The 18,385-nt window shown below is 47.8% G+C and overlaps 1 protein-coding gene across 2 annotated transcripts in view; it reads right to left on the reverse strand.

Moving 5' to 3' along the window:
• Window positions 1-17,373: 17,373 nt before the first annotated feature.
• Window positions 17,374-18,385, reverse strand: part of LOC115641454 (galectin-4-like) — a 33,114-nt gene continuing 32,102 nt past the window's right edge. For both annotated transcript variants that reach the window (XM_030544646.1, XM_030544645.1), the window contains one exon: window positions 17,374-17,832. In XM_030544646.1, the coding sequence (XP_030400506.1) occupies window positions 17,689-17,832 (144 nt within the window). In that variant the 3' untranslated portion in view covers window positions 17,374-17,688. The remainder of the gene's footprint in view (window positions 17,833-18,385) is intronic.

Here is an 18,385-nt window from a genome sequence, read left to right on the forward strand (position 1 = left end):
CTGTCAGATGTGGGGCTGGCCTGGCAGCCTAATGCTGGTGTTCTGCTGCTACCACATGGAAGTGAATGAGCTCGAGCTGCAGGGTTGTGAAGAATATCCCTCCCTGTCCGAGGTTCAGTAGCAGAAAAGTGGTGCCTGTGACCTGAGGCTTTGGGAGTGATTCTCTGGGTGAACAGGGATTCATAGATTCATAGACTCTGGTACTGGAAGGGGCCTCGAGAGGTCATCGAGTCCAGTCCCCTGCCCTCATGGCAGGACCAAATACTGTCTAGACCATCCCTGATAGACATTTATCTAACCTACTCTTAAATATCTCCAGAGATGGAGATTCCACAACCTCCCTAGACAATTTATTCCAGGGTTTAACTACCCTGACAGTTAGGAACTTTTTCCTAATGTCCAACCTAAACCTCCCTTGCTGCAATTTAAGCCCATTGCTTCTTGTTCTATCCTTAGAGGCTAAGGTGAAAAAGTTTTCTCCCTCTTCCTGATGACACCCTTTTAGATACCTGAAAACTGCTATCATGTCCCCTGTCAGTCTTCATTTTTCCAAACTAAACAAACCCAATTCTTTCAAACTTCCTTCATAGGTCATGTTCTCAAGACCTTTAATCATTTTTGTTTCTCTTCTCTGGACCCTCTCCAATTTCTCCACATCTTTCTTGAAATGCAGTGCCCAGAACTGGACACAATATTCCAGCTGAGGCCTAACCAGCGCAGAGTAGAGCGGAAGAATGACTTCTCGTGTCTTGCTCACAACACACCTGTTGAAGGAGAGATGGGAGGTGGAACCATTTGTTCCCTTGTGATAGTGGAAGTGGCTCTACGATCAGGGGTTTGGCTCTTCCAGCCTATGAGTTCTTGCTGGCCTTTGATTCTTGCTGCTTGCAGCCTGTGGGAGGGAGAGGGACACAGAAAAATAGTGGGTGCTCAGCACCCACCAGAGCTGTTTGGTGGCGCCACAGATCAGCTGTTTGGGAGGAGCTTGGAGGAGGACGGAGAGCAGCAGGCAGGCAGGGGCCTTGGGGAAGAGGTCAGAGTGGAGACAGGAAGAGGCAGAGTGAGGGCGGGGCCTCGGGGAAGGGGGCAGAGCAGGGGTGGGAAGAGGCAGAGCTGGGGGAAGAAGAGTCAGAACAAGGGCGGGGCCTCAGAGTGGGGACAGGACCTCAGGGCGGACTGGGGGTGAAGTGCTCCCGAGGGAAAATAAGTCAGTGCCTCTGCTCCAGGCCCAGCAGTCAGGGCTCCAATTCACATGGAGTATGGCCTGCAGGAACTGCAGCACCACTGTAGCGAGAGTGAAAGGCAGCCCTAAGTACCCTTGTCAGATGCCAGTGGCGGCCCTCGGCTCTTCCACTGCTCCTTGTAGGGGAAATACCTTACGTGTGTTCTCACCGGAGCTCTCTGCTGAGACAGCTTGTCAGCATCTGCAGGCCCTGAGCGGTGGAGGTCCGTGTGTGGGCACAGTGGGCACCAGCAGGCATGGGCAGCTCTGCCAGGTGCCAAGCATGGCTACAGCCCCAGGTAATTCCCTGTCCTAGGTGCTGCCTCTTGCCTGATTCCTCCACTGACACACCCTAGCCTCGGTGATGCCACACTTCCAGTGAGGTACGGAGTGTGAACCGCAATGAATCCACAGAGACACAAGAAGCAGCGGAGCAGAAGAGAGAGATTGTCAGGAGCCCATGCAGGACAGCCACACAAAGGGCTTGTTGATAAAACGTGCTGTTCAGAGCTGGTCAGAGCACAGCATTGCTCTGTGCCCCCTTTGCTGTCTCTGAGCTCCATGCTTACTCCCCCAGGCTCCTTCTCTTGCTTTCTCCACCCATCAGAGTCCAGGCCGTGGGATCTGATGAAAGCCCCAGCTTGGCACACGTTCCTAAGAGCCATTTGCATCCAAAAATGGTGATCTGAGAGTTTGAGCTTTCTCTATATCATGGATGTATTGCAATATTAGTCTAAAATGAATCACTAATAGCAATTTAAGTCCCTCACAGGACTGGGCCACTAGGACATTTTTTTGCATCTTTAGCATGGCCCAGTGGCATCTGTCAGAGCTTCCCAAATAATGGCAGGAAACGAAGAAGTCAGCAGACATTTGTCGCGGCTCTAAAGTATGAAAAAGGGGCCAGAGCCCACGTTTGAGGGATTATACCCCATAACATTCCACTGCTCTTGTTCACAAGCAGAAAACTTGGTTAAGACAGAGCTAAGGTTGCCTGTGGCTCATTCATGCCCTTCCAGAACACTCAGTCCAGCTACACTCAAACTTCTGAAAACCAGGAAATACAAAGTAAAGATCCAGCCCTAATTTAGATACCTTTTTTTGGTGAGATTACAAGTCTGATTGATAGACATAGCAGTGTTGATGTGGTACACTTAGACTTCTGTAAGGCATTTGACTGGGTACAACTGTGACATCCTGTACCTTGGGGGAGCGTCCTGTAACCCCATATTCCTCATTTACATATGATTGTGATCTTACATATAAAGCAGGCCTTATAAGGTATCGGGAAGAGGTTATGATCTGCTGAAAGTCATTTTTCTATCCGTATATGTAGATCATTAATGTGTATGAAGTTCTGAGATTGTGTTGTAAGGTTGTCACTAAAGCAGGCTGTAAGTTGGGGAATCAGCCAGATATTAGCTCCCCAGAGGCAACAGCAAGGAAAGTAACCAATGCACAGGCAGGGTGTCAAATAACCGTCAACAGCTATTGTCCAGCAAGGGAGCTTCAATACAATGACTCACCTGCATGCAGGGCTGGCGCTTCCATTTAGGCGACATAGGCGGTCACCTAGGGCGCCAGGATTTGGGAGGGCGGCATTTTGCGGCCCTTGGCTGCAATTCGGCGGCGGGGGGTCCTTCCGCGCTCCTGGACCCACCGCTGAAGTGCCCCGAAGACCGGGAGCGCGGAAGGACACCCCCCCCCTGCCGCCGACCGGGAGCGCAGAAGGACCCCCGCCTAGGGCGCCAAAAAACCTGGTGCCGCTCCTGCCTGCATGAGGCCACACCAGGGGAATTGCCCAATCTTGCCAGGAGACTCAGCAATGCCCCCAGACATGCCTGGACTTGTGCTCTACAAGCACATGAACGCGGGGCCCAGGCTGGGCCCTTCTCCTGCCCTCACCTACGCTGCAAGCAACCAAGACACTGCGAAGAAAAGACTCCAACAGAGGAGATTGGGCCAGGTTTAAGGAACAAACCCATATATTAAGAACTGCAATATCCAACAGGGTGAGAAAAATGCCTTAATCTAGATGTTGCCCAGTCTAATAGAATTGAGAATTTAGAAAAATATGCACTGTAATTATTGACAATACTGCTTAGAAGGTATAGCATACATTCAGGTGTGCACACCCTCGGTCACAAAAATACTGGGCAGTAAAGAGGGAACCAGGTGTGGTTAATATTGTTTTCACTGTTGGTATTTTATGAATTGAGAATGTTTATGATTAAAAGGTATACATACCTTCGGTCGTAGCAGGGCTGAGAAACAGACTGCTGGGGGTAATAATTGGAGGTGGGTATACCCCTGATTGTAGTATGGTCAGGCAGTAGGAGGAGGACTTAGAGATCCTCGCTCCAAACTGAAAAATCCTAGGTGCGTACGCCCTCAGCCGTAGCAAGACTGAGCACAAGAGGAGAATTTAGTGTTTCTCGCTCTGATCCCTAGGAGGGTTTTTTATGTTTGGTGTATAAACCCCCGGTCATAGAGGTGCCAGGCCATAAGGGGGAGGATTAGAGTCCTCACTCCTACCCATGTGTTGGGGAAAAATTGCATAGGTAAATACACCCTTAGTCATAGCAGGATTGAACCCAAAAGGTAGGGGGCTTAGCATTTCCCCTTCCTGCTCTGTCAGGCAGAGTTCTTTTTAGCAAGTAGAGACTTTTGTGTTTTGTAAGTCCCAGCACAAGCATGGGTACAGAAAAGTTATAAAGGTAAAAGATTCATAAAATGTTCCAGGGCCACCTGGCAGGGGGGAGGGGCAGGTGGGGCAATTTGCCCTGGGCCCCGCAGGATCCCCCACGAGCGTTTTTCGGGGCCCCTAGAGCAGGGTCCTTGACTTGGTCCGGGGGCCCTGGAAAACTCTTGCAGGGCCAGGGCCCCCGTAGCTCCTTCTGCTCCGAGTCTTCAGCGGCAGTTCGGTGGCGGGGGGTCCTTCCACTCCGGAACCCACCACCGAAGTGCCCCGAAGACCCGCGGCGGGGGGTCCTTCCTCCTCGGGACCCGCCACCTATGTGCCGGGTCATTGGTGGCAATCCGGCGGCGGGGGCCCCCCGCTGCCAAAGACCCCAGGCCCCCTGAATCCTCTGGGCGGCCCTGAAATGTTCAGGCGGTATTTTCTATGTGAGACACAACTCTGAAGAATATAGGAGTGAGGGCAAATAGTAGTAACACCTGTGTAGGAAATGTTTGAAAGGAAGCAATCCAAAGATGCTACTTTGTTCAAGAGATTACTCCTTTTCAACAGATCTTGCTCTGTTAAACCAAACACTGAAAAATATAGGAGTTCAGGCACTGTGGTATTTTTTTGTTTGTTTGTGAGTGATATCATGGTAATTTCACAGTTTTAAAAAATATGTTTAAGGAAAGGGACCAGAAGAGGTGGGGGATAGTTAAGGAGCCCACCCTCCTTGCTAAATTGGTAGTGGAACAAAGCCTGTGTCCATAAAAAGGGACAGTTCAGCGAGGAAAACAGGATTGGGCCCAGAAAAGCAGGCAGGCAACAGATTTAAAAAAATTGAAAAACAGATTGGAAGCCCTAACGGCATAGGGGCATGAGTAAGAAAAAAAGGAATTTCAAATCCCTGGAACAATACTTGGAATGGTGAAATCTGAGTTGATGCAGATGTCATTTTAGAAGATAAGCTAGTTTTTTTTTTTAAAGTAAGTTAACACTGCAGAGGCTGAAGGAAATTAAGCAATTAAATGTTGTAAAAATGTTTTTTTTTAAAGTATTTTAGAAAGAAAATTCTTGGTTTCTTTGCACCCATTCTGAAGGGAAAATGGGCTCTTTACCAAAGGAATGTCTGTAAATAAGCCAGGCAAAGAAACAATCTGATTTAAATCATTTGACTATAAACAATTTAATCCAATTTGCTAAAAGAACATAAGGGGTTTCTATTGGAACTTAACTGCTCCCAACTGTATAAAGGGAATGTAATCTGTGTACAGCTGTGTAGAAATAACAGGAGTACTTGTGGCACCTTAGAGACTAACACATTTATTTGAGCATAAGCTTTCGTGGGCCCACGAAAGCTGATGCTCAAATAAATGTGTTAGTCTCTAAGGTGCCACAAGAACTCCTGTTCTTTTTGCGGATACAGACTAACACGGCTGCTACTCTGGAACCTGCCATTATGTAAAAATGGAGCAGTGCAGAAGGAATGTTAAAAAAAAATGTGTATGTATCTATGTGTCCGTGTAAATATGTAAGGTTCTAAGTACCGATTGGTTTTGGTTTTAAATAATGCATTCAAAGTTGCAAAACCAGGAAACACTTTTTGCCAGACACAGGTAACTAGTGTTGTTTGGCTTTGATATTTAGCATTTAACGCTTAAGGTACCTTAATGCTTTATAAGTTCAATATCTTTTTAAAAGACCAAAGTCATGGCTGCAGCAGGGCAGTCAAAACCAGGAGAATGAAAAAAGATTCTGGATTTGTTTGTTGGTTAAAAAAATAACAAATAAGAGTTGTAGTAAAAGATAAAAAAAAAAAACACAGTGCCCCACACTGAGCCTTAAGATGGCTCTGAGTAATTAAACTGTCACTCTGATAAGCGTACATAAAAACTCTGTGAGCAGAAAAAAAAAAGTTACATCTTATGTAAAAATTCATATAAGTAATGTTATAAAAGTTCAACTATAAAAGAAATGTGCATTTTCCCCAGAATATGTATAATGTATATTGTAAAAGAGAGAAAAAAAATGCAAAATAAAAAAAAATTGCAAACTTGGTCTACTGTATAAAAAAGGGGAAACTGAGGCACAAAAGCAAACACTAACGAAAAAGGTTTTGGCACTAATTCAGAAAACGCGGTTCAAAGTAGCCTTAGGTAAGGTTTAATTGGTGCAGCCCCAAGTTACATATTGGGGTGTAATTACTGAACAAGAAGAAAGGCAAATAGTGCAAAGTGAGAGCCCTAGTAAAAACGCCGGCTCCTACTGGCGCTCACTCCCTGAAAGTACTGTTGGGAGGGTTTAATTTTCTCAGATCACACCTTTACAAGTATGCTAAAATAACACACCCCTTGTGGCGATTATTAGAAAAGAAGACCAAGTGGAATTAGGAAAAGAAGCAGGATGCTGCTTTAAGGCTCTTAAAACTCTCACAGCTCCGGCGCTGCGCTTCCCTGATGAATCACAGCCTTTTGTTATTCACCTAGCTGCCAACGAGACAGCCTTGGCTGCTACCCTATTACAAAATAATAAAAAGAGAAAACTAATTCCAGTAGCTTATAAATCTAGGAAGTTACAAGGAGCTGAGATAAATTTTAATCCCTGTAAACGCGAATGCCTGGCAGCCGTCTGGGCAGTGCAATCTTTTAAGCCACTCACAGGAATAGCTCCAATCACTATTCAAAGCACCCACACTCCAGTAAAATACATTTTGTCAGGAAAGCTGATGGGAGAGAAAGTCTCTAATACCCGAATGGCACAATGAACTCTCATTTTAATTAATAGAGGGGTAACCACAGAAAGTGTCTAAACCAGACATGCTAAGACACGCTTTAATTAAAAAAGAAAACCGACACGACTGTCCAGAGATCACTCTGGAGCAATGAATTGCTTTAGTACAAGCACCTCCACTGGAGAAATGGAATATAGTAGGGCAGGAGAAGCATATTTGGTTCACTGATGAAAGTGCAATGGTAATAAATGGAAAAAAGTATGTAAAATATGCAGCTATCAATTTAAATAAAAACGTTATTCAGGGCCAGCTGGACCATGGGTCAGCCCAACAGGCGGAATTACATGCAATTGATCAGGTTCTGAAACAATATGAGCATTCCCCACAACCAGTGTGTATTTACGCTGATAGCAACTTTTGCATAAAGGGAATTCAGGTCTGAATGCAGGACTGAAAAAAAAATAAGTGGAGGGCGGTGGATGCAGGAGTGTAGCCAGGGGGGTGCAGGGGAAGCAGCCGCTTCCCCTCAGCACATTTTCCAAAAGTGGTGCCTTAGTTAGGGGTTACCATGGCGCCAGTGGGCAGGACCCATGCTCCTCTCTGAAGCTTGGCCTGCCAGGCTGGCGCTGAACTCCTGCAGGCAAGGGGGGTGGAGGGGCTGGTCCCTGTGGCGGGGCGGGGCGGCACCGGGCACAGGAAGGTGAAAGCAGCAGGGCTAGCAATTCCCGGGTCAGCTCTGACTCCGCGTGCTGCTGGGGGCGGTGCCTGCCTTTGCGTGGCCTAGCCCGTGCTCCCCAGTCGGCCGGCCCACCCGGCGGCGCTGCTGGCCATGGCCACCTCCAGCGCGTCGCCCCGCGCACAGGCTCTTCTGCAGCAGTGTTTGGTCTCCTGGCTGCAGGTGATGCCCCCCTAGCCGGGCTCCGAGGCTGAGTGAGTGCAGGTAACGTGGGCAGCGGGCCGGCCCGCTTTGGCACTGCGTTTGCAAAGCCATCTGCAGCCCCAGGGGGTAGAGGCCGTGCCACCCCTTCCCTTGCTTTTCCCTCCAGCAGCCCCCACACCGCGCTGCCAGGCCTGTTCAGCCCTTGGCCCCACCGGCTCCTGCCCTCATGCAACCCGCCCCTGCCATGCAGGTGCAGGGGGGCGGCCTGGCCCGGCCCGGAGGGACTGGGGGAGTCGCAGCAAAGCCCCGCCTGGAGCTGGTGCTGGAGACGAGCCTGGATCTCAGCCCAGGCTCCAGCATCAGCCTGCAGCAGGGAGCGAAGACACCCCCCACCAGCTCAGCTCAGCCCAGCCCCACTCTTAAAGGGACAGAGACCCTACCATGGCCCGGCCCAGCCCAGGGCCGTGGGGGTGTCAGGGTGTGTGCAGGGGCACCCGGGTGCCTGCAGGGCCCTGGCAATAGATGGGTCTGGGGGGGATCAGGTGAATGCTGAGGAGGTGGGTTACATGGGGTATCCAGGGGGGTTGGTATATGGGACTATCAGGGTGCATGCAGGGGGCTTTGGGGCACAAGTGCCCCCAACACTGCAATGCACTGGTGTAGGTGGGGCGCTGCAGGGCTCTATTTAACATGCCCTGTGCTGAGTTCCCGTCGCTAGCATTGCTGGTGCAGGTCTTGGGACGGGGGCCGGCCGCAGCCTCCCAGCATTCCAGAGCACCCCGGGCTGCCGTCCAGCATTCTAGAACCCCACCGGGCTCTGGAACATTCAGCCTCCTCCCCCTCACCCCCCGCCTGGGGGGCCAGTGAGGGGGGTGCTTGGCACCGTAGCAGCGCAGAGGGAAGGCCAGTGCGGAGTGGACCCCATGAGGGCGGGGGCAGGGGGGTGCGGTGCAGCTGGAGGAGCCAGCCAAAGGGCAGGGGATGCAGAGTGGCCAGAGGAGGAGCCAAGGTAGGGCATGGCCAGAGGAGGAGCTGGGGGGGGTGCTTTTTTATGTGTGCTTCCCCTTCTCTTAGAACCTGGCTACGCCACTGGGCGGATGGTAAAGATATTGCACATCTAAATAAATAAAAGTGGATTTATCAGTGGGTAACAGAAAATCCTAACCAACTGAAAATCAAACATTAAAGCCCATAACAAGGAAGCAAGCGAGGAAGCTGTCTGGAACAGTCGGGTGAATAATGTAGCCCGGCAACACAGTATAGCAATTGTAACTAGAAGCCAAGCTAAAGGCACCCCTACTGAGGCCCCTGAACCAACGGATGATACTGTAAATCACAGAACTCCAGGAAAGGCAGAGAGGCAAGAACTAATTAATGTAGCCCATCAGTTCACGCATGAAAAAAGTAAAGGAAACCTTAAATAGGGTAAAACAAGTTGCAAAATAAAAAACCATGGAGGATAATGCTAAAACATGGGTAAGGAATTGCATGCGGTGTGCACAGAATAAAGCACGACCCCCTCACTGGCAAGCCATGATGCACCAATGAAGGCACGGGCCCTGGCATAGAGGCCAGATTAATTTTATTGACAAGTTGCCTAAAAGTAAAAAAGAATTTCAATACCCATTGGTAATAATTGATTCTTTTCCAGGCTGGGTAAAGGCATTTCCTACTAAAACCAACGGCACCAAGGTGACAGCTAAGAAGTTTTTAATAAGGTGGTGTGTAAATATGGTACCCCTGAAATAATAGATTCCAATAATAGGAGGGTCTTTGTGGGAAAAAAATTCACATGGATGTTGCAAGCCTTAGGAATCAAACAAAAGTTTCATATATCATACCGACCCCAATCCTCGGGTCAGATAAAACACATGAACCTCACCATTAAGGAAGCACTGCGGAAGGTAGTAAACCACCTGCGGAAGGTAGTAAAGCAAAAAAGTGACTAGACAAGCTACCTCTAATTTTAGCAGCTCTCCACAGCAGCAACAAATTAAAAATCAAAATTCAGCCATTCCAAATTATATTTGGACACTTCATGCGTCTTGTGATTGATCCTGTCCACCCAACACAAGATTGGGGGAAAGACCCCTGACGTAACACAGCATAAACATTTGCAGTGGCTTAAGCAGCTGCAAGAAGATAAGATGACTCTTCAATACAGGGTCAATCAAGCTATTAAACAAAGAAATAAAAAAAATCCAAGTACAAGAGCATATCAAAGTGGCCCAATGGAAAACAAGGGATCAAGTTATGTACCTTAAATTAAAAAAAAGACACCACTCCCTGAAATCAATCCCATAGTGGACAGCCTCAGCCCATTGGTATACTGTATTAAAAATGGGTAATGTTTCACAAATGAAACCCTCTGCATGATTAACAATGTCTTTAACTTTTTACAAAAAAGGACCCCTGGGATTCAAAACATAAGACGCTGGTCGACCACTACTACTTCCAAATCCATGAACCCTCAGTTTAAGTGTTGGCAGTCCTTGTTCTTGGGGGCCTGTATGTCCCAGATATTTAAGAGTATCTTGGGAAAGCCCACTGCCACCTCTCCCCTGGCCAAGAATAATCCCCCCTAACTAATTAATCGTAAATCCCCATCAGGGAACCAAAAATCCTCTTAAAATGGTACAATAAAAATACAAATCAAATCCTGAGGCCACTAGGAAATACCCATATTTATGCCTGGAATGGGGAAGTGGTCCTGAAGGTTCACCTTATGAACATCACAAAAACAGCTGAAATTAAAAAAATAAAACAGCCTTAGCCATGGAATGCACTGAAATGCAAATTCTGAGTTTAGCATCACTTGAAAATAAATTGTTCTGGGTAATATCAGGCAGTGTTAAAGTGCTGAAGCACCTTTTAAAACAACAAAAAAGATCTCTGTTTGATATATATAAACATGAATGGATACAGTACGTCTCCAGTAGGGCTAAGCCTAAATTGTTACCAAAAAAAATTATTGTCAGAATTGCCTATCAACAATCTGTGAAGGCAGAGCTGTAAAAAGTCAGCCCACTACCAAAATTAACCATGAAATCTTTCTGGTTACCTCGCATTATGGGTCTGTGGACACAGTGTTATAAATGTACATGTCAGCTGTACTGAATTGCCTTACCTGTAGGGTGACCAGATGTCCTGATTTTATAGGGACAGTCCCAATTTTTGGGTCTTATATACGCTTCTATTACCCCCCACCCCCTCTCCCGATTTTTCACACTTGCTGTCTGGTCCTGCAGGGATTGATTCTTGGCCCTATGCTATTTATGTTTTTATCTATGACCTGGAAGAAAACATACAATCGTCCCTGGTGAAGCTTGTAGATGACACAAAGACTGGGAGAGTGGTAACTAGTGAAGAGGACAGGTCACTGATACCAATTCTTTAAATCAGCTATGCACTGAGAAATGGAATGTCATATGCAATATCATCTCTTGCAGCTGTACCTCCAGCCACTCAGACACTAAACCAGCGGTTCTCAACCTATTTACCATTGTGGGCTGCAGGTTGAGAACCACTGTGCCAGACACACATTGGCCTGCCCAGCCCTGTGCTGCCAGCCTGCCCCTTCCCCTCAGGGACAGGTCCATGCCAGGCGCCACACCAACCCCCTGCCCTGTGGTCTCCGACTCCCTATGCCCAGTGCTCCCCTACCCAGAGACACCCCCCAGTCTCCTATGCCCAGTGCCCCTGCTAAGACTCCCCACAGACCCATATGCCCAGCATCCCCCTGCCCACAGACCTCCCACTGCCCATCGTGCCATACAGCTCTGCCCCCACACCTGCCCAGCACCTCCCACAAACCCTGCACTGCGTATCATGGCCCCCAAAGTTCCATTAAACCTCTCCACCAGGCCATTGGTTTGATGGTGGTAAGGGGTGGCAACCAAGTGATTCACCCCATGAGCTTCCCACAGATTTTTCATGGTCCTTGCCAGGAAAATTAGTTCCCAAATCTGTAAGGATGTCGGAGGGCCAACCTACCCTGGCAAAAATGTGTTCAAAGACCTGGCACACAGTTTTAGCCCTGGTGTTGCTTAGAGCTACTGCTTCCTGCCATCGGGTAGCAAAGTCCATGAAAGTCAGTATATACTGCTTTCCTCTGGGGGTCTTTTTTGGGAAAGGACCCAGAATATCCACAGCTACTCACTGAAATGGGACCTCAGTTATGGGGAGTGGCTGGAGAGAGGCCTTGACCTGGTCTTGGGGCTTTCCCACTTGTTGGCACACCTCACAAGACCAGACATAATTAGCAACGTCCTTGCCCATTCCCTCCCAATGGAAGGACTTCCCCAACCGGTCTTTGGTTCTATTCACCCCAGCATGGCCACTGGGATGATCATGAGGTAAGCTCAAGAGCTTTACCCAGTACTTAGTTGGAACTACCAACTGTCTTTGAGGACACCAGTCTTCCTGGTGTCCACCAGAAAGAGTCTCCTTGTATAAAAGTCCTTGTTCTACAACAAACCGGGATCGGTTAGAAGAGCTGAGAGGCGGTTGAGTGCTCCGTGCCGCCACCCAAGCTTTCTGAAGGCTGTCATCTGCTTCCTGCTCAGCCTGGAACAGTTCCCTTGAGGCTGGAGACATCAGTTCCCCCATAGACTGTGGACTTGGGCTTGGTCCCTCTGGAAGCGATGTAGGTGATGGGGTTGTTTTCGTTGATTGTGAACCGCTTTCCGCTGGTGCACTATGTGATATATCAGGCTCTGGCTGAGCCTCTTGGGTAGGGTTGTCCACTGGTTCTGCCAGTTCAGGCCCGCTGGTGCCCTCTGGCGTTGGAGTTGTAGATGGCTTTGTAAGCATTGGAGTCAGTGCTGGCAACGGTTCTGGTGCTGTTTGCTTTTTCAGTTCCGGTTCTGGGACTGGATGCACTATGGCTGTTGCAGTCGTTGGCAGGGGATCCAGTTCCACCACCTCTGTCTGGGTCTCTGGTAACACAGGCGTGGCCCTTGTGGACGGCTCAGGAACAGGGATGGGTGTGGAAGCTTGCTTAGCCTGGCTGCGTGTGACCATTCCCACCCTCTTGGCCAGCTTCACATGGTTGGCCAAGTCTTCTCCCAGTAGCATGGTGATGGGATAATTGTCATAGACTGCAAAAGTCCACATTCCTGACCAGCCCTTGTACTGAACAGGCAACTCAGCTGTAGGCAAGTTTACAGATTTTGACATGAATGGGTGAATTGTCACTTGGGCCTCTGGGTTGATGAGCTTGGGGTCCGCTAAGGATTGGTGGATAGCTGACACTTGTGCCCCTGTGTCTCTCCATGCGATAACCTTCTTTCCGCCCACTCTCAAGTTTTCCCTTCACTCCGAGGGTATTTGAGAGGCATCTGTGCCTGGGGATCTTTGGTGTGATTGTGGTGTAATGAACTGTAATGGGTTGGGGTTCTTGGGGCAGTGGGCCTTTATATGTCCCAGTTCATTACATTTAAAACATTGCCCAGCTGACTGGTCACTGGGTCGAGGTGGGTTGCTGGAGACTGGTGAGGTGGGACAATAGGGTGTCTGGGGCTTTCCTTGGGTTGTAGGTGGAGTCTTGGGTTGCCCCTGGTGATAGGGTTTATTTTCGATTTGCCCCCTCTGATATTCGCTCCCCTTGCTAGTAGTTTTTTTCTTTTCTGCCACTTCCACCCATCTGGCTCCAATGTCCCCCGCCTCGGTTACAGTTTTGGGCTTCCCATCTAGGATGTACCTTTCTATTTCCTCAGGAACACCCTCTAAGAACTGTTCCATTTGCATTAGGAAGGACAGCTATTCCAGAGGGTTAGCACTTACTCCTGATATCCAGGCATCCCAATTCTTTCCAATGTGGTAGGCGTGTCAGGTAAATGACACACCTGGTTTCCACCTTAGGGCTCTGAACCGCTGATGGGCATGCTCAGGTGTTAGCCCCATTCTGATTCTGGCCTTGGTGTGAAAAAGTTTATAATCATTCATGTGTTCCTTAGGCATTTCAGCCGCCACCTCTGCTAAGGGTCCACTGATCTGTGGCCTCAGCTCTATCATGTACTGGTCGGTAGAGATGCTGTACCCATGGCAGGCCCTTTCAAAATTTTCTAAGAAGGCCTCAGTATCATCACCTGCCTTGTAGGTGGGGAATTTTCTGGGATGGAAAACAGTACCTGGAGAAGGGTTGTTAGGGTTGGCTGGTACATCCTGCTTAGCCCTTGCTAATTCGAGGGCCTGCTTGTGGGCCTCCCTCTGGATCTCCATAGCCCTCCGGTGGACAGCCTCTTTGGCTTTCTCTTCTCTTTCTCTCTCTTTTTCTTTCTCCTCCATCTCTTTTTGTTTCATCTGCATCTCTTTTTGTTTCATCTCCATAGCTCTCTTGTGGGCCGCTTCTTCCCTGGCTATTTCTGCATTAATTTCTAATTGTTTTAGTTCCATCCATCTCTTATGTTCGTTGTCTTTCTCTGTTGCTTCCAGCCTAGCTAGTTCTAATTTGTTAGTTGCTCCACTGGTACTCATTTTCCTGCTTTCTTGTGCTGGCCACACCCCTCTGCAGTTCACTCAAGCTGGGATGCACTCAACTCAGGGCTGCTTGGTTAACAGAGACTTTCTAACTAGCTATACCCGAGAGGTAGAAAGAAAGAAAATAATTCAGCTTGTAAATTCCTTTTGCCGGCTGCTTGCTCACAGCTTGAAGCCTCCTCTTAACAAAGACCCTTGTTAAAAAAACTTAACACCTCTGCCTTCAGGCTGCTTTCTAAGCAGCTAGAAAGGAGAAAAAAAATCCTACTGGCTTTTAGTTCCTAAAAAATCCCTCACCACTGCTCACCATGTCAAGGTTCCTCCCCTACTCTGAACTTTAGGGTACAGATGTGTAGACCTGCATGGACACTTCTAAGCTTAATTACTAGCTTAGATCTGGTAACACTGCCACTATCCAGAAATTTCAGTGTCTGGAACACTTCCTGTCCCCCCAAAACCTTCCCCTCCCTGGGCACCCTTGAGAGGCTTTTTCACCAAGTTCCTGGTGAATACCCTTTGGATCTTAACACAAGGATAATTTAACCATCCCCTCTCCTTTCCCCCACCACTTCCTGGTGAGTCCAGATCCAATCCCCTTGGATCTTAAAACAAGGAAAAATCAATCAGGTTCTTAAAAAGAAAACTTTTAATTAAAGAAAGAAAGGTAAAAATTATCTCTATAAAATCAGGATGGAAAATACTTTACAAGGTAATCAGATTCATATAGCCCAGAGGAACCCCCTCTGGCCTTAGGTTCAAAGTTACAGCAAACAGAGGTAAAATCCTCTCAGCAAAAAGGAACATTTACAAGTTGAGAAAACAAACATAAGACTAACACGCTTTGAAACATGAAAGACTGATTCAGAAAGATTTCGAGAGTCTGGATTGACGTCTGGTCCCTCTTAATCCCAAGAGCGAACAACCCCCAAAACAAAGAGCACAAACAAAAGACTTTCCCCCACCAAGATTTGAAAGTATCTTGTCCCCTTATTGGTCCTCTGGTCAGGTGTCAGCCAGGTTTACTGAGCTCCTTAACCCGTTACAGGTAAAAGAGGCATTAATCCTTAACTATCTGTTTACGATAACCCCATTAGAAGCACACCCACTCGATGATTCCCCTATGATGAGACTTATCAGTTAGCCAGTTTTTAATCCATGGAATGTGTGCCATGTTAATTTTATTAGAGAGACAAGATGGGCGAGGTAATATCTTTCATTGGACCAATTTCTGCTGGTGAGAGACATGTTTTCAACTGTACACAGAGCTCTTCTTCAGGTTTGGGAAAAGTACTTAGTGTCACTGTCATGGACACACAGGATTCGTGCTCGCTCTCGGCTCCATACATTCGCTGGGAGGAACCCCCTTCAGTGCGACAGCCCTTCTTGGGGGTCCACTCTCTCCTGGGGGTTAAGCCTCTTTTACCTGTAACGGGTTAAGGAGCTCAGTAAACCTGGCTGACACCTGACCAGAGGACCAATAAGGGGACAAGATACTTTCAAATCTTGGTGGGGGAAAGTCTTTTGTTTGTGCTCTTTGTTTTGAGGGTTGTTCGCTCTTGGGATTAAGAGGGACCAGACGTCAATCCAGACTCTCGAAATCTTTCTGAATCAGTCTTTCATGTTTCAAAGCGTGTTAGTCTTATGTTTGTTTTCTCAACTTGTAAATGTTCCTTTTTGCTGAGAGGATTTTACCTCTGTTTGCTGTAACTTTGAACCTAAGGCCAGAGGGGGTTCCTCTGGGCTATATGAATCTGACTACCTTGTAAAGTATTTTCCATCCTGATTTTATAGAGATAATTTTTACCTTTCTTTCTTTAATTAAAAGTTTTCTTCTGGAACCTCTCTGAGCCTTCAGCACACCTGTCTCTCGCTTTGGGCCTCTCAGGGAGTCCATTCGCTCTGGACCCCAGGGCCTCCATGCCCACAGGGAATAATGCCACCCCAATCTCTAGCCTGCAGTGGCTCTCAGCATAAAGCAGAAGAGTTTATTGAGCATCTAAACCCAGCACAGGAAACTCTCTGGGCCCTCGGGCCTAGCAACCCTCAGCACAGTACATCTAGGTCTCTCCTGCATCCAGGGGGGCTCTGGCTGCTCTCTCTTCACAATCCAGCTGTCCCCTCCTTCCAGCTGACCATCCTATATCATCTCCCACAACAGCTCCTCCACTGTCCTTTGTCTTGGTCCCAGGTAAACAGATCGCCTGGGCCTCCTCTCCGCCGTCCTTTTTTTCCCTCTTGCTGGAAGTCAGGTCAGCAGGGTCCTCTCTCCTCAGCCCTTTGTCCTTCCAGTGGCCAGAACCAGCTTACTGCCAAGCTGGGGAGGGTCACCAGGTCACTAGGGTTCCCCATCTCCAGGCAGTTTTCTGGGGTCCTGACTGCCAGGCGAGGTCACACCTAGTCCCCTCAACAACAAACTCTCTCTCTCACCACCTCATTACACACGCAGCACACAGGGAAACTCAGATTCCCATAGTATTCATGCAAAACTCAAAGAAAATCCCCCACTTTGTCACAGTCACAGCTAAATACAAGATGGAACAGATTGTTCAGCATTAGTAGATAACACATATTTCAAAGGTGAAGTAGCCTGTTAGCACCTCCCCAGTCATTGGAGGGGAGTGGGGCTTGGTGGGGAGGAGGGTTGGGGTTTACGGATTGTTGTAATAAGTCAGAAATCCAGTGTCTCTATTAAGCCCATGATTTTTAGTGTCTAGCAAAGTTATGAATTTAAGGTTCCAGGCTCATCTTTTGAAAGTATTGTGCAGGTTTCCTTTGAGGCTGAGGACTGAGAGGTCAGCTACAGAGTGATCGCTTGGTGAACAGTGTTCACCCATGAGTGATATGGTGTTTTTGTCAGGCTTTCAAACAACCCCCCAGTCTCTCCAAACTCATCATCAGATAGGTTTGAATCAGGCCCTGGAACTCTAATCCAGTGGTTCTCAGCCAGGGGTGCACATACCCCTCGGGGTACGCAAAGGCTTTCCAGGGGGTACTCAGATCATCTAGATCAGTGTTTCTCAACCTGGAGGTCACGACATCCAGGAGAGGTTACTGGATGGTTTGGGGAGTTCGCAAGTTCAGGGCTGGCATTGGGGGTAGCAAGCAGGGCAACTGCCTGGAGCCCCATGCCATAGAGGCCCCCATAAAGTTACATGCTTTCGCCATGCCGCCTGGGGCTCAGCCTTCAGACAAGGCTCACGAGTGAAAAACAGGCTGAAGTATCACACTGAAATGTAAGTACAATATTTATATTCCAGTTGATTTATTTTATAATTATATGGTTAACATGAGGAAGTAAGCACTTTTTCAGTAATAGTGTGCTATGACATTTGTGTTTTTCTCTCTGATTTGTAAGCAAGTAGTTTTTAAGAGAGGTGAAACTTGTGATACACAAGACAAATCAAACTCCTGAAAGGGGTACAGTAGTCTGGAAAGATTGAGAACCACTGCTTTAATCTACAGTATCAGAAATGCATATAGACAAAGAAGAGACAATGAGAGAAGCCCTTCTCTCCCTCAACCCCCATAGTGAGACTTCAGCGTTTCTGTATGATGTGAGATTTGATGGCTGAGATCTCCGGGCTTGGCAGTGGAGCTGTTGAATGAAGATGATGAGAGGGCTCTGGAGTGGAGGATGAGACTGAGCCCAGTGGGTTTAGTCAAATAGTGAGAACTTAGTGGCCCAGGAGGGGCCATCAGTACTGCACATAGGAGAGTGTCACATCCCCCGCTATCTGTAGCTGGTCCACCTGGTTGGCAGGGATGCGATGGACATAGTCAAATACACGCAGCCCGTTCACTGAGATCTGGTAGCAGTTCCTCGTGTTCATTATCTCCATCTGGAGGAGAGAGAGAAGATTTACATTTGTGTGCCATGACACCCAAGGATACAAGAACACCTGTTACACTGATAACAAGGCCCAGGGGAGCCATCCCTTCATCCTGCAGCACATTAACCAAGAAGATAAAGGGCTAATTTAGCTACAACAAATCAGGAAAAAGATCTTGGAGTCATCGTGGATAGTTCTCTGAAGCCGTCCACGCAGTGTGCAAAAGCGGTCAAAAAAGCAAACAGCATGTTAGGAATCATTAAAAAGGGGATAGAGAATAAGATGGAGAATATATTATTGCCCTTATTTAAATCGATGGTATGCCCACATCTCGAACACTGCATACAGATGTGGTCGCCTCATCTCAAAAGAGATATACTGGTACTAGAAAAGGTTCAGAGAAGGGCAACTAAAATGATTAGGGGTTTGGAGAGGGTCCCATATGAGGAGAGATTAAAGAGGCTAGGACTTTTCAGCTTGGAAAAGAGGAGACTAAGAGGTGATATGATAGAAGTATATAAAATTATGAGTGATGTGAAGAAAGTGGATAAGGAAAAGTTAT

Source organism: Gopherus evgoodei, unplaced genomic scaffold (genome assembly GCF_007399415.2).
Source record: "Gopherus evgoodei ecotype Sinaloan lineage unplaced genomic scaffold, rGopEvg1_v1.p scaffold_34_arrow_ctg1, whole genome shotgun sequence".
NCBI classification, from domain to species: domain Eukaryota; kingdom Metazoa; phylum Chordata; order Testudines; family Testudinidae; genus Gopherus; species Gopherus evgoodei.